We start from the raw sequence: 15,285 nt of genomic DNA on the forward strand, positions 1-15,285 counted from the left end.
TAGGTGTTAAAACAAATACTGAAGACACCCACAGACTGAATCTGGGCCATAGCAACTCCACCAGATGCATTAGTTACCATCAGAATTTTTGTGTTGAGAAGTAGGACAGAAACCTAGAAGAACACTGCTCTGGATTCTGTTTGTGGCATACAAGTGTCAAGATTATTTTTGTGATCAGTTAGGCTAACACACCATTTTAGATTATTGGCTCTTGCCACCAGGCTAATCACCTGTAAGTATTGACCTACAATTTCACATGGATTTGTCTACCAGATTTATTTAAAAATATAAAAAGGATGAGAAATTACACGGAAAATAAGAGGCAGGGGGGAAAACAGTTAAGACTCTTGTCCTTCAAAGACCTAGGCAAACATTTGATATGCACCCTTTAAACAGCATCACTGGAGTCAGCATAAAGACTACTTCACTAGTGAAAAAGTCAGTTGCTAAATCTTTACAGGACAGGAAAGCCACCACTGAATACACATGTTGTTCGCTTTACTACAGTATGCCAGCTAGATGCTGGAGCACAGCCAATCTAAAAGTAATATTCCTAAACTGCGGAAAAAAAAAAAATCCTGATTACAGAACAGAACAAAGACCTAAATCCAAAGCAATATTTTAAGGAAATTAAGCATTTAATTGGAATCAAGTGGCTTCTTTGGACAACAACATGGCGTTAGCTCTAACCTTTTTCTGGCACTGGACCTTTTTGGCAGATGCAAGAACGGTAACTGTCCTCCAGATTGAAATCAGATGTATGTGGCAGTCTCAATTTAAACGATTAAACACACAGACTAAACCAGGTAATTACAAATACATGTGTTGGGGACTTTTTCCCCCTCAATTTGTAAAATTGTTCCCATCTTTAAAAACACTTTTAAAAAAGGTGGAATTACCAGTGCACAGAAACAGATGTGTTTTGTAGCTAAACTGTTGGGGATTCAGACTTCATGTCTGACATCACCTGGTTTTGATTCAGTATTCATTGTTTCAGATTAATTCTGCTTAATCTCAGCTCTAAAGTAAGACCATCCTACCAGCTTTGGGACTGCCTAGTTTCACTATATTTTAAATGTATGTCAATTAAAAAACACCTTATTCCAAAAAAGAAAAATAACTATAATATAAATAAATTAGGCCTGTTTATATAGTAACTAGTGAGATGCAATTGTACCTGGAGCATATTTGTCTACAGTTACCTTCCAGTTCAAGTGGAAATGGCCTTTGGTTTCCAGCATTGAATACAACCCATAGTCCTCTTATCCTACAATCAAAGCTCCATTGCCTATGCTGGAAAGCTCCATTGCCTAAGGTGTTGAATCCATTTGCCACAGAACAGGTCCAGGAGTCTTCCTTATGCTGATCTGACTCCAGCATCAGGACCACACATGGTAAAATTCCTTAGTTTTGATGCTGGAAAATGTAGTGTATATCTGTTTAAATTTCTTAGCACAAGCAATCTTCTAAACATCTTCTGTTCGCCTCCCTTTAAGTTTGAATTTGATGTGCTAACTCACACTTATCTGAAGTGTTTATTCCTCACACATCTGCACAGTGACATATTACAAGCAAATCACAAGATTCCACACAGAATTCTAAAACCCTTGTGTGTCCCTTTCTCCTGATATCAGGAAAGGCTTTTGGTTTGGGAGGTGCAGGGCTAAAGCCTCCCCCTGTCCTCCCCACCAACCCCATCCTAGGGCTTCAAAAATCTAGACCTCTGGCCCAGCCTTAATAAAAGAGAGATCATGCAGCAGATACTATCTTAAAATCATTTTTAGTGATAGTAAATCAGTAGTCATTTACATTTCAAGGCTATTTTGTGACTGCTTATTTTTATTATTTTCAATATCAGATGTTAATCATCAGTCTGTATAGATCTTTGAACATTTGCTAAATGAGTGCAAGATTTTATTAAGTTACAAGTCATTCTACAGCTCTTTAAGTGATTACTTAATGTGCATACATTGGCTGGTACATGCTTTTGTCCACCACACGTATCATTTATAATTTAACAGGTCATTACAACTTTAGTGTAATTGTGGGAATAAAAGCACATAACATTCATTTTAAAATTATTTCATTTTATGATTCACATTTAGGCACAAAATTATTGTATTTAAAAGCACTAAAGAGCAGTTCTTAAGTGTAAATTAGCATAAGCAAACATGAATGAATATGGATATTTGCATTGTCATAATATCTATATTTTAAGACATATAATATACTGTCCCACAACGGCTTCTTTTATAGATTAACAGGCTATTATTAATTGGGAAGGCACATTTCAAGGTATAAGTACTGTGTGCTATGCATTTCATATTGTAGCAGTATTGTCTAAGACATTCAGTGAAGTTTATCTATTTAGAAGGCAATTATATAACTAAGGAATTTACATGATTGTGTGTTTTGTATAACTCCATAAGTACTGGCTCAATATTCTACATCAGTTCTTGTTGCATTTAGAACTCCAGAGGCAGCCAAAACTAGAATCTGCCATGCTGATTGATAAGACTCTTCTCTATGATCCTCCTGTGTACTCTGCCTAGGGCCACACAGAAGGCCAGGTTCTCATCTTACATAACTCAACTTTAGCTTTACTGACTTCAAAGAGATATTAACTTCATGGAGCTTGGCTAAACAAGTCCAGCTGAGGATCTGGCCCTCAATCTGGTTGATAGGTTACATTTTTATTACCCAGAATAACACTCAATGTATCTCCTACAACTGGCAAAACACATCTACTCTTTGTTCAAAAAGTTTGGGACAAAAAGCTGGTCCTCTAGGTTTTAGTCTCACTGCATTTCAAGGTTCACCAGTTTCAAACAGAAAAGATGCTGGAGATTCTAGTTAAGCTCTGTACAGAGACAGCATGTCCCTCTGTACTTCTATAGTACACACTTCTAATGGTAAACTGTTAAGTAAACAGAGTCCTTTGGGACTAGAATCTGGACGACTACAATCTTTCTGGTTGTCAAAAAGACTAGCTTGATGTCCCAATAGCTTAAATCACTCAACTGCCTGTTGAGTCAAATGCTCTACTTTTGTTGAACCATTAGATCCACATTTTGGAGATAAATAATAGCTCTATCACTGTTCAAAATGTGGTTTTCTTGTTTTTTTTTCCCCCCCCTACCCTCTGAGCACTTTGGCAAACCAGCTAGTAACTCAGGAACTTGTTTGTCTTTGTGAAAATTCTTGGACTAAATATTACTCTTCAGTCTTTATCTTTGAGGCTTCTCACACTGGGCTGTGTGTTAACTCTTTTGCCCCAAGATCTTGGTTCCATTGGGCAACTTTAAAAAATATATGTATTTACAGATATTTTAAATATTTATTCTAAATACTCTTTTAAATATTTAATTTATCCTAACACTTTCTGTGCAGAATCAAAATGGGTCTCATATGAAAAAGGCAAGGAAACAACCCCTTACCCTCTGCCTTAAAGTATTCAAGAAATATATTGCCATATTAATACTATGCAGTATCACTTTTTGCCAAAGTTTTTGATGTTTTCCACTGCACTAGGAAAGTCAATCGCAGTATAGTATTTAGGACTTGGACAAAATATACTTTTCACTTGACTTGCTTTAAAAGGAGGAGAGGGAGCTGCCACTTGGGAGCAGACGTCAGCTGTTACGATTTAACTCGTACATCTGCATGATACAAGTGAGCCAAAGTGTTCTTTGACAGTGAAACAGGGTTAAAGTTAGTACAATTTTACTACACCTGTATCGTTACAGAATCATGCAGATGTAACAGTTACATTGGAATAGGTGACATCAGTGTCCTTTGATACTGATGCAACTGTTAAATCTTTCTACACCACAAGAGCTTGGATTTCCTGGCTCTTGCGGTGTAAGAGCCAGGAAATCTTACACCGCAAGAGCCTGTCTGGTGGAAGTTACACTGTTACAGTCATTGTAAGGGATGAGAGAATCTGAATCTTGGCACCATAGGTTAATCAATAAAGAGAAAAACAAAATATCCATGATTTATCGAGTGCACAGTGTTATAAAAGGGGGCTATGCTATAAAAAGGCATTCTAAAAATAAAAAACATATATTTAGCTAGAACTTACCACTGCAAGCATGATTTTCTAAAAGGCCTCAAGAGCTTTGGAGGTACTGAAAATTCCAACTAAGCTCCATCAGAAGTTAATTCAGGGGGCGGCAAAATGGTGGATCTGGCCAGCAGCTGGACTCCATTTCCCAGTAGCCCCTACCCAGGGTGTGTGGGCAGTGGATCTCAGCTCTGCCCCTGCCCTGAACCATGCTGTCACCACTGCAAAATCCTAGCCCTGGTGTAGCAACTCATCCTGCTGTGTGCCCTGCCAGCACTGCTGGGCCGATCTCCCGCTGTCACCGCTCAGCCACTCCTGGGGCCTCCACAGAAACTGGCCATCAGCATGGGCTGACACTGCTGGGAAATGGAGTCTGCCACATACCCAATATGGCCCGCGGGCCACATTTTGCCTGCCCCCGAGTTAATGGGACTTGCGCTCCTAATTTACGCTGAAAATTTTATTCATATCTAAGTACATGCAAAGCTGTTTTAAAGCTGCAGAAATCTGTGATTAGGTAACCACTGACAGCGAAATACATAGGGCTTACAAACCCATGATGTTTTATTGTTTAGGAAGCCAAGCTGTGACTGCCAAATAAAATACATTAACCTAAGAAAGTGTTTATTTTGCTGTGGGCATAAAAGTGGGGTTTGTCTACATGTCAGCCTAAAAGGTGAGGAGTGACCAGCTGATAGAATTCTGACCACTATTAGGTCAGCATAAGACCGGGACCACTTGTTTTCATAGTGTAAGATAAGGGTGATATTCACATACGTCATCAACAAATGCAATATAAACAAGTCCTAACACTACACACTTCTTAAGACAAGTTAGACATTTGTTTAATCTAAGCAGACGTCAAGAAAAAAAAATAGCATCTGCTTTAACTGAAGTGAACTTTAACATTTATGTTGTCCTTCGTCAAGAGCAGTGAAGAACATAAAACACTGTGAGCATAAAACTTTTCAGGGGCATTTTTCACTGGAGAAGCAAGACAGATGTTTTAATTTTTTCAGTAATCTGGGCAGTAAGTCTCTTTGCTAAGCTGTTCACTCTTACTATTAAAATTGATTTGCACAATGCTACATCACAGCCAAAGCCAGCACAGCCATTATTAAAGAGGCTGCTCACACATGTTTCAGTGCTTAGCCAAATCAGCTACTGATGAAGGGATCATCCTTTGCCTAGTTTCCCTTTTTATGTAATAGCAAGGAAATGATAAAGAAATCATTTGTGGTTCTGAAATGGTTATGTTGACAGGTAGACTTGCTTCTGTCCTACTGCTTTTACACCCACAATCACCCCAAGAGAGTTTACTTCCAACACCAAATGTCTTTGACTTCATTGCCTCACTTTGGAACTCGTAGCATTCAAAGAACTAAAACCAAAAATGCAAGCTAGGCCAGTCTCCATGCTCATGGAGAAATGCCATGGAAACTGATATTTTTACAGGTACAGATATGGAAATAATGATACTATTAAGAAAACAGAACCAACAAATAAATGGCTCAGGGAAGGCTGAATAAGGTTACTGTAAATTAGACTAACTGGTGATGTTCATTATGCCTTTCTCTAGACTTGAGAGAGGCAACAGCTATTGTTAAAATCACCCCTATGTCTAGAGCTGTACTTTGCCTGAAATTATGCTTAAATGGTCTAAGAACATAGGAAATTGTGTGTGGCTGGAACATGCTTAGTGTATATGTAAATTCACAGATTTTAGCACTATGCCTGTAACCATCTCTACTGACCCCGTGCAGATAGAAACTCAAATCCACCATGACCAAATAAGGGTGGATTTTCACTGAAAGAGCAAGACCCTATGCTGACACTAGAACACATTTCTATTTTTGCCTCAAACTTGAATCTCACTAGAACTCTTCCAAAAACCGCACCCTCCCCAACCACTGTAAAACACTGGCAAAACTATTTTGCTCTGATCTTATTTAAACAAGTTACTGACCAATTTTTATACCTTTCCAAAGAAGTCAGAGGGTAATGATGGGATATTTTACTCAATTTATAGGATTTGGTAAAATTAAGAGCAACTGAAATTAAGGACCTAATACATTTTAACTATTAGAGGTAGGTATTGCAACCAGCCCGCTCTGTAATATACACAGAAATGTGTGTGTACACAAAAATCTGAACCAAACTTCAGTTTTTCTGCTGAATTGTTTTCATATGTTCTACAGCTCTCACACATTTGAGTAATCCTATGGATTTTGATTTTACCATTAATGCCTATATAAAATCATAGCTATGGGATGAAGCCACTAGATTTTATTTAAACTATATTTTAAGATGAGGCTTGATCTTGCTAGGAAGGCTGATTCTACCTTAAGGGTAGCTAAACAGGGCTGTGAACACTGAGTTTAAACACTGTTTAAACACTGTGTGTAAACACTGTTTATACACAGGACCTATAATGGATACATTTTTTATCCATATCTCTTTGACATTAGGCTAAACAAAAAATTGCTTTATTTATATTTGCAGGAAGTTATCATCCTGGTTGGAAATAAAACTAGAATGTAAAATAAAGATGGCTGTTACTCTGTTGCCACTTTCTGAAATGTTATTGTTCAGGGGTAAAATTTCAGAATGCACACTATGCGCCTCTTGCAATATACATGTATTTGTAGTAGAAAGGTCTCTGTATATTGGTAGACAAGTGTTGCAGCTAGCCATCCTACTGTACACTGACTTATTAAACAGACATAATTTACAATTTCCTCTTAGGCGTTTACATTTGAATTTTCAGCTTTCATAATAAGAATCTCTTGTATGTATACATGACAATGAAAGCACTTTAATGATCATAACAAATACTCTTCCTGTGAACATACTACAGGGAAAAAAACCCATCCTTGAATATCTTAGCTACAAAATGCCAATAAATTGAATTTATGTCTCATTTAATTCTGCAGTGGAACAGTTAGTACTTAAAGGGTATGTACACTTCCCCTAGACTCTTTCTTCCTGAGAAACTTTCAGAGGCTGAAAATCAATTCCTTTTGTCTCCTTGTTATTCATCTGTTACACATTAAGGAGGAACTCAGGGCATCCAATGAGCCCACAATAGTCTTTCATCTCCAGAAAAGCCTGGTATGAATTAAGCTCTTATGCTCCCTCAAATTATGGCTATGTATTGCAGTATGCCACTGATTCATCTGCTCGTGACTTTTGCAGTGTTGCAACTAGCTAATTTGAATCTTTCAACCTAGGTCACTCTTCTACATTACTAGCTAATAGAGTGTATTAAAAATGTTTTTACAATAATGTACATAAATATATATCTACACAAAATATAGCATTACATACATTTTTTTCTATTTGTAGTATGTAGAAATTACATTAGAGGTAGGCAACATTTTTGGCCAGAGTGCTGAAAAAAACCTAAATGTCTACCTTGTAATGTGTCAGAGTGCCAGCATAACAGAAAAACAAAACTGATTTAGGGGATCCATGGTGGGATGCATATTAATATAGTTAATAAACCTAAATGTTGCTTTTTTCTTTTAAGGCGATACTAGGTTTTCTAAAAATTCTAAATCTGGTGAAAATAAAAAAATCTTTATATACTACCTTTGTTCTTGTGTATTCTTTTTTTGTTAAGCATGTTGTGATGAGAGAGAGAAAAAAGAAAAAGAAAGAAAAAAGGGAGAAAAAGGAGAGGAAAGAGAAAAGAAGAGGAGATATAAAAAAGAGAGAAAGACAACAAGGGAGAAAAAGAAAAAATAAAAGAGAAGAGGAAAAGGGGAAAGAAAAAGGAGAGAAGAAAAACAGAGAAGGGAAAAATGAGACAAAGAGGGAGAGAGAAGAAGATAAAATAAACATGAAAAAGGAGAGAAAAGCAGAGAAAAAAGAGAGGGGAAAGAAAAAAGAGAAAGAGAAGAGAGAAAACAGAGAGCAAACAAAGAAAAAGAGAAAGAGGGTGTGTCATTCACCGCCTAGGTCTCCCATTGCTACCGGCTGTGGCTCGGGCCCGCTGGTCCAGGGCAGTGTCCGCGGGAGGGAGGCAGCAACACCCCAGCAGCAGGCACCAAGGGCAGGGGTGCTCAGGCCTCCCCGACAGGGAGCAGGCCTAGACAAGGCTCAGGCAGACGGATGCCACATCCCACTGGGCAGGGGCAGTACCAGGGTGCTAGGCACTGGGGCTGGGTGCTCAGGGTAGGGCCTGGATGGCATGGGGAGAAGTAGGCACGGGGCCGGTGCTGCAGGCAGGCTGGGCCGGCTGGGCCCTTGGAAACATGACAGCCAGAGGAGAGCAGGAGCTGGGTAGGATGTGGGTGCTATCCTGGGGCCCCGCAGACTTGGGCCGCAGTGGGCGGGTGTGCCCAGCACCACTTGAGGTGGGGCTCAGCCCATGCATCACTGCGGGGATGGGCCACACCTGCCCTACCTGTGAGGGGACGCTGCCGGACAGGGCATGACGCCAGGCTCTAGGTTTGGCCTCCCTGTACACAGTGCACGTGGGGCAGAGCTGCCCCTGGTACAAAGGCCCAGCTGCAGGAGTCACTCAGGCTTCAGGAACAGCTGTGGTGGGCAGCGCTCAAGGCTGAGCCAGCTGGGAGTCTCCGGCACAGGGCCATCCGCAGCGCCTGCCAGGGCCCTGGTTTCGCCCACCCACAGCTCTTCTCAAAGGGCCAGGCCAGGCTGGAGGGTGCAGACCAGGGCCAGGAGCCAGGGTCTGCAGAGTGCAGGCTTTGTCCCTGCCTGTGCCCCCAGTGCCTGCCATGTTGCTGGAACTTGTGGCTGCTCCGGAGAGCCCAGAGCAGCAACTTTAAAAAAAGAAGTTTTTCTAAAAAAAATTTCCTTGCACACCTTGCTGAGGAAATTGTCTTCATGTGCCACTAATTGGCACATGTGCCAGGGGTAGCCTATCCCTGACTTACATAAAAATTATCTTTACTTTCTTTAAAATCTTTGTGTAAAGACAGCGGCTTATGAGAACAATGTCCCTCAGTTGCAATATTATATTATGGGGTCTCAATAAAGTGGTAATCCAGAAATGAGGATTATGTAACAGATGATCTTTTGGTAATATTTAACTGGAAGAAACTGTGTCAGGTTATAGGGACTTCTTAATCAAGGGTCTCCTTTTGATGTGGATTTTAGCACTTCTTCCTTCTGTAAAAAATACAGAATTTCATTTTATCCAAAACTCTTGATCACCATTGATAAGTGTACTGTTCTTTCACTCCCGAGTTCCTCTGGATATGCTACCGTATGGCTCTTCCCACAAAAAAAATGAAAGCTTCCATCAGATTCAGGTATTAATTAAGGTTTAAAATGCTCATTTCTATTTTACTCTGTTTCTTGTTGTTTTATTTTTCTTCCTGCCAATACACTTTGTCCCACCTTCCAGCTCTCACACAACCCCGGTGGCTAAGTAATACATTCTAATTAAGGAAATAGGTTTGCAACTCCTCATAAACATCTTTTCCTCCAGTAAGCTAATTATATGCTGCTCATGTGTGCATGGTCTCCTCCCCTGTGTAAGAAAAATAAACTACATTTTAGCTACCCTGTTCCAAGCCTATTCAGTGTCACCTTTTTTGGAAGCTAAAATGTCATTATGATTTATCGTTCACTCCCTGTTATGTCAATCACCAATTTAAGTAGATTAAAGTGTTTTAAAATAATACACTTTTAGATCTAAAAATATACAGGCTATGTCTATACTGCTATCAAAGATGTTTCTCAGGTATATCTGACCCAGTTTAAAACTTGCCAGCTTGGTAACACCTCAGTGCAGTGCACTGTGATCTCTGAAAGAACACACAGAACTAGCTCATCTACTAGAAGCAATATAGCCATGATGGCTAACTGAATCAGACAGGGAGCTACCAATATGACTATGTGGCTTCTGGTACTTAAGACGACTCTAGTTGAGGTATCACTAGAGAGTATTTTAAGGGTAGCACCACGGAGATCAGCGCTCACTGAAAAACCTGCCCGAGGCACAAGATAAAGGACTCCAATGGTTAGCCTCCCCTGAGCTCTGTGCTGCTGCAGCTACTTCATCAGTACCTACTGACCTACCTAGTTAAACATACACTGCTTTATGTAACTATGAGTTGCAGTGTAGACCTATCTTAAATTTCCCAATTTCCTAGCAATGCATGATTCATATCCTAATTCTGCCCAACCAGTTAAAGCTAATTCACAATAATCTTTCACCTTTAGAAGTTTTTAAGACCTGGGTAGACAAAGCCTTCGCTGGGATGATGTAGTTGGGGGTAGTCCTGCTTTGAGCAGCAGGCTGAACTAGATGACCTCCTGATGTCCCCTCACACCTAATTTTCGTTGATTATTTGGAAATAATCCCTGGCCTTTGACAACGATATTTTAAAAAAGGCAAATGAACAGTGACTGTTTAACTTAACTGTTTACTGAAAAAAGCAGACTAGATTCAGACTCTGACAGCTAGGATCTTCTAAGGTTATTTGGGAGTAAATATAGAAGTACCCTTTTCAGTGATCCTTACCTCGCTGGAATCTTCCTGTTGATTGATAACAGCTAGTGCATCCTCTGCAGCTTGTCGCTTGGCTTCTGCAACGGTGCGCTCCATTTTAGCTCTCTCTGAAGTGATCATATCATGGGCTTTCCGTTCTGCTTCTGACACTGCCTTTTGCAACTCGGCCATCGCCTGACGTTTTACTTCATTGACAGCTTCCTCTACAAACAAGTCAAGAAGTCTTCGTAAGCATAATGGTAAACGACTGCTGTTGAGAGGGACTAATGAATAAAAGCAGCATAAACTCTGCTAGGTTATGCCTCTTCACTTCCTGGAGCAGTAAAAAGAAGAACTTAACTCCCCAAGAACACTTAGCTAGTCTTCCTCTCTATCCCCATCAGCTGAAGAATATACAAAGTACTCAGATATCAGAGTGATTATTTCTATAAACTTAGAAGTCTCTGATCTCCAATTATTCTTTTGTATATTTTATGTATATCTTGCTTTGAAAATTATATGAAGAGCACTAGACTTACAAAAAAATTCTGTAAAAATAACTAACTGTGAAGTAACATTGTAGGCATTTTTAACTCTGTAACATTTTGGTTTATAGACTCTGTGGTGGCAGGACACATCCTTGAAGACATTAGCAGGTACAGACATTATACTCTTACTGGTATAAGTGATCAGAAACCGGTTTATATCCATAACAGAAGTCTGGCACACAAAACCAGTCTATACTCATGATAGAACACAAGTTTGGCACACATGGACCAGTTTAAGAGTGGCAGAACCTGGTCTAAGATATGCCCCTCCCACCCCCAACCACTAAAGGAGGTGGGGGTGGGGAATGTGTGCTTGTGCGTTCTGTTTGCTACTGATCTAAACTACACTGCTTACAGAAAACTGCATAATTTAGATCAATTCTGACTCAGGCTTTTTGAACGCCTGTATCTAGCCAAACAGGTTCTTTGGTATATAAACATGTGATGTAAAGAATAATGGAAATGCGCTCAGAATTCATTTAAGTCTTTAAACAATATCAGTTTTAAACAGATAATCTTATATTAGTCTTTTTAATATCATTTCCTGAGTATACAATTTTCTGATTTCAAACCTAAAATTTCACTTTAAATTGTGTCTTAACACATGCATCTTTACATTTGTGTCTTTGTATTACAATTTACCTACTAACCTCTGTTCCAACTCAAGACTTAATTTTGAAAAATATAGTCCTTGATTCAGCAAACTTCTGAAGCACATACAAGCCAATGCAGCTTAGGCACATACTTAAACTGAACTTGTGAACAACTACTTTAAATCTGAAGTGTTGTTTTCAGATCATACAAATCAGTGCAACTAAAGTATCTAGTATGAATTAGTACCAAACCTTCTACCATGCAAACTGTCATGAATTAGCTTTCAGTTTCTGATGCAAGAAGAGTGCAAAGACTTTACTAATGTACAATCTTTCAATTAACAACTAAAACAAGTAATTTCTTCTTTTAAAAAATTAACTGCTCTAATTAACAAGAAAACCATCCTCCCTCTGAATTAGTTTATCTAATATTCATCTTTATTCAAAGCAAAATGACAATGATTAATTGAAAATTTAATAAGCAGTACTTATTAACTTGGCAAACCTAGTACCAATTAACACTCTATTAAAACTAATTATGACATGTTTCATTCAAGTATTTGTACTTAATTGTTTCACCCACTTAAAAAGCACCTTAATTAAATGTTCTGTTTAATTAAAAACATAGATTTCTAATAAAATGTTTTACCATGGATTAAAAGTGTAAGCACTACAAGTATGCTATGGTTACCTTGGGTATGTACAGTATTTCAGATGCTTTGATATATTTTATAGACAGATACTAAAGTTCATAATGCCCCAACGTGTAAGTTCTGAGATGCACGAGATGTACACCATACTTGGTATCATGTTCTTATAATTGTAGCATCACTTAAAGGGTTTATTATTTCAATTCACGCCCGTGTTACAAAGAGTAGTAATTTTATAGTACCAAATGTGAAAAATGAAATGACTATCTGAACTGCTAAAAAGGATTAAAAAAATTCCTAGTACGCTCCATTTCTGAATGAACCATCTATGCCCCAAAAAAGATATGTTTAAACTAAAATGTTGGAGAAGAAAAGGGGCAGGTGGGGGGAGAGGGGCAAGAGATAAAACTTATTCCTTTATTTTTATGAGGCTGAAAATATGCCCTTATATTACTCTACCATAAATGTAGTTAGGGGGAGGGCCCAGGGAGAGGGAAAATCATACCCTTCAACAAGACAGCTAGGACTTAATTTACTTTGAATATTCAAGGTGAATTAAAATTCTATCTAAGTGGCAATACAGGACAATAATTTTTGCTTACGATCAAAGCTGCAGCTTGACTAATTGTATATGCAAATCAGGCAATTTATATTTAAATTATGCATTCCTATTCTAGTCCCACAGGCACACACAGATCAGCAAAGGGAATTGGTAGGACATTTGCAAGGTGCTTGAATATTTATTACCAACTGCAAACATTCACTGATCGCTTGAAAAGAAATATACACAGGCAAACACACAGATGCAGTTTTATTACCATCTTTATAAAACTGAGGCAACTTAAATACAGACCTTTTCCATCTTATGAACGACAGTTATTAACAGAACTGATTTTTTGTGAAAAATTCTATGCTTTTTATGGAATTTGCTGTGAATGGGAAAAATATAAATGTGTATGGTACACTATTACTGCGTCATACAAGCTTATCAAGTTTAGTCTTTGAAATGGTTAGAAAAATCCCAGTCAAATCTTTGTTTTGACCAAGTTTTCTAATTTAATGTTTTATAAAATATAAATTGTTTATATTTTGCTTACCGAACTGATTTCGTCCCAATCTAGATATAGTGTGATATAATATAATTCTGAATTATATAAAATTATTCAATGTTCAATATAACTCTGAATTATATAAAATGTTTTTCAAAAGGTCAAAATAGCATCACCCAAATGTTTAAAACATTAAACAGGCCACAAAAGTTGTGGAAGAAAAATTAATGTCTCTAGTTTCATTGAACTATGTGTTTTGGGTTTACAGTTACACTTGACTAAGAATGGTTAGCAGATAAATCAAATGCTGTGTTGAAAAGTAATAACAGAGCCACAAAAGGCAAGAAATGATAAAAGCTTATTAGCTTTTTCAAACACAAAACAACATTGTTGTTTCAATACTGTATAACCAAACAATGCTACCTTATAAAGGGTATTTTTCAGCAACACAAACACTGATTTTTTGCACATCCTAGTGTTATAAATAACCTATAATACTTTAAGTTACTTTACAGGCAGGCAAGCACTGCAGGCTTGATAATCAGTTTAAAATTAAAAACTCAAAATTCTTGAGCAACAAAGGTTATGGAAAAAGCAGAAGGGGATTTTACTTTCCTAGACAGACAATACTCTACTTTTCAAAGATGAAGAATAATACTGGCAAAGGCTACCACTCATCATTTCTTCATATCAGGGCTTCAGTGTGTCAAGTTGGGCACCATACAAGACAGACATTAGTATGTGCCTCTGAAGATATAAGTCTAAGATTTTCTTTTTTATAAAAGCTTGCAGGTTTTGTGAATTTATATATAAATAAAGATGGCAGACGCATGCTTCCTGTAGAAAAGCAGCATAATGATTACAAAGAGTTTATTCTCGTCTCTTAATTAGAAGATACGCTCAAATAACATTGTCTCATTTAAACCCACATTAGCAAGAAAACACAGTTATGACTAGAAATGGGCTAAAATTAAAAACCAGGCCAACAGCCCAGCAAGGCAAATGCTCACAAGGCATTCATTCCTATAGCTCCTTCACACCAGCTAAAGATCTAGCCTCACTTCCTGAGGGCATTCAAAAAGCTGAACCCAATCCAAGTTCTGCAGCTCAAGCCCATCTCTTACACAGAATGAAACATCATTTTCTTCATTTTTACTGTGCCTACGAATCACAGATCATTTGATATGTCAAATTATTTGCAGAATCTGTTCAACAGCAAAACCTAGAGACCCTATGAAAAATTAAGAGCAAGATTTCAGCAATTCCTCTGAATATCACTGCTTTAAATGAAGTTTTCTTGGACACCAGCATGCTTGATCATTGTTTCTTATTTTTACATTAAGATACTAACATAAATAAAGTAAGAAGAAAATAAACATGTCATTGACATACATCATCATCAAGTTTCAGGGTTAGATTTTCATTGGACATAGGAATTCAAATTTGTGGACTGAATGAATTGTGTTAATTTCTGTATGAACAGTGACAGTTCCATGAAACATGCTTTAATACATAATGAACAAACATGTGTGCTCCAAATGAAGACTCCACAATACATTAATGACGGGTCTACTGCTTCAACATGCCTTTATAACATTTGGGCATTATCGTGCCATAATAAGTAAAATATTCTAATGAAAAACAGTTACCAGACAAACAAAGCACAAAATGTTGAAACTATTGTATCCTTGGCATTCAATCATGATGTGTCACATGTTCAAAGGAGGCTGCAATGGGATGCACAATTAATTGTACAACTAAGTGGACATTTGCACATGTAAAATCAGGGAAGAGTAGCTGAATCGTCTACCCAAATAGGTAGCTAAATTCATCTACCCAGAATGGCAACATCCTAAGCCTGCTAAGGGCACTGACTCACTTAGTCTGGGAAGGAAATACTGGTCCCATTTTAAAAG

General features: G+C 38.0%; 1 protein-coding gene across 7 annotated transcripts in view; it reads right to left on the minus strand.

The window, feature by feature from the left end:
• The window catches only part of RUNX1T1 (RUNX1 partner transcriptional co-repressor 1), a 138,797-nt gene that overhangs the window by 4,164 nt on the left and 119,348 nt on the right, over positions 1–15,285 (minus strand). For all 7 annotated transcript variants that reach the window (XM_090040323.1, XM_090040319.1, XM_090040317.1 and 4 more), the window contains one exon: positions 10,563–10,753. In XM_090040323.1, coding sequence (XP_089896449.1) covers positions 10,563–10,753 — 191 coding nt within the window. The remainder of the gene's footprint in view (positions 1–10,562; positions 10,754–15,285) is intronic.

This window comes from Crocodylus siamensis, chromosome 3 (genome assembly GCF_052110815.1).
Source record: "Crocodylus siamensis isolate JL-2025a chromosome 3, ASM5211081v1, whole genome shotgun sequence".
NCBI classification, from domain to species: domain Eukaryota; kingdom Metazoa; phylum Chordata; order Crocodylia; family Crocodylidae; genus Crocodylus; species Crocodylus siamensis.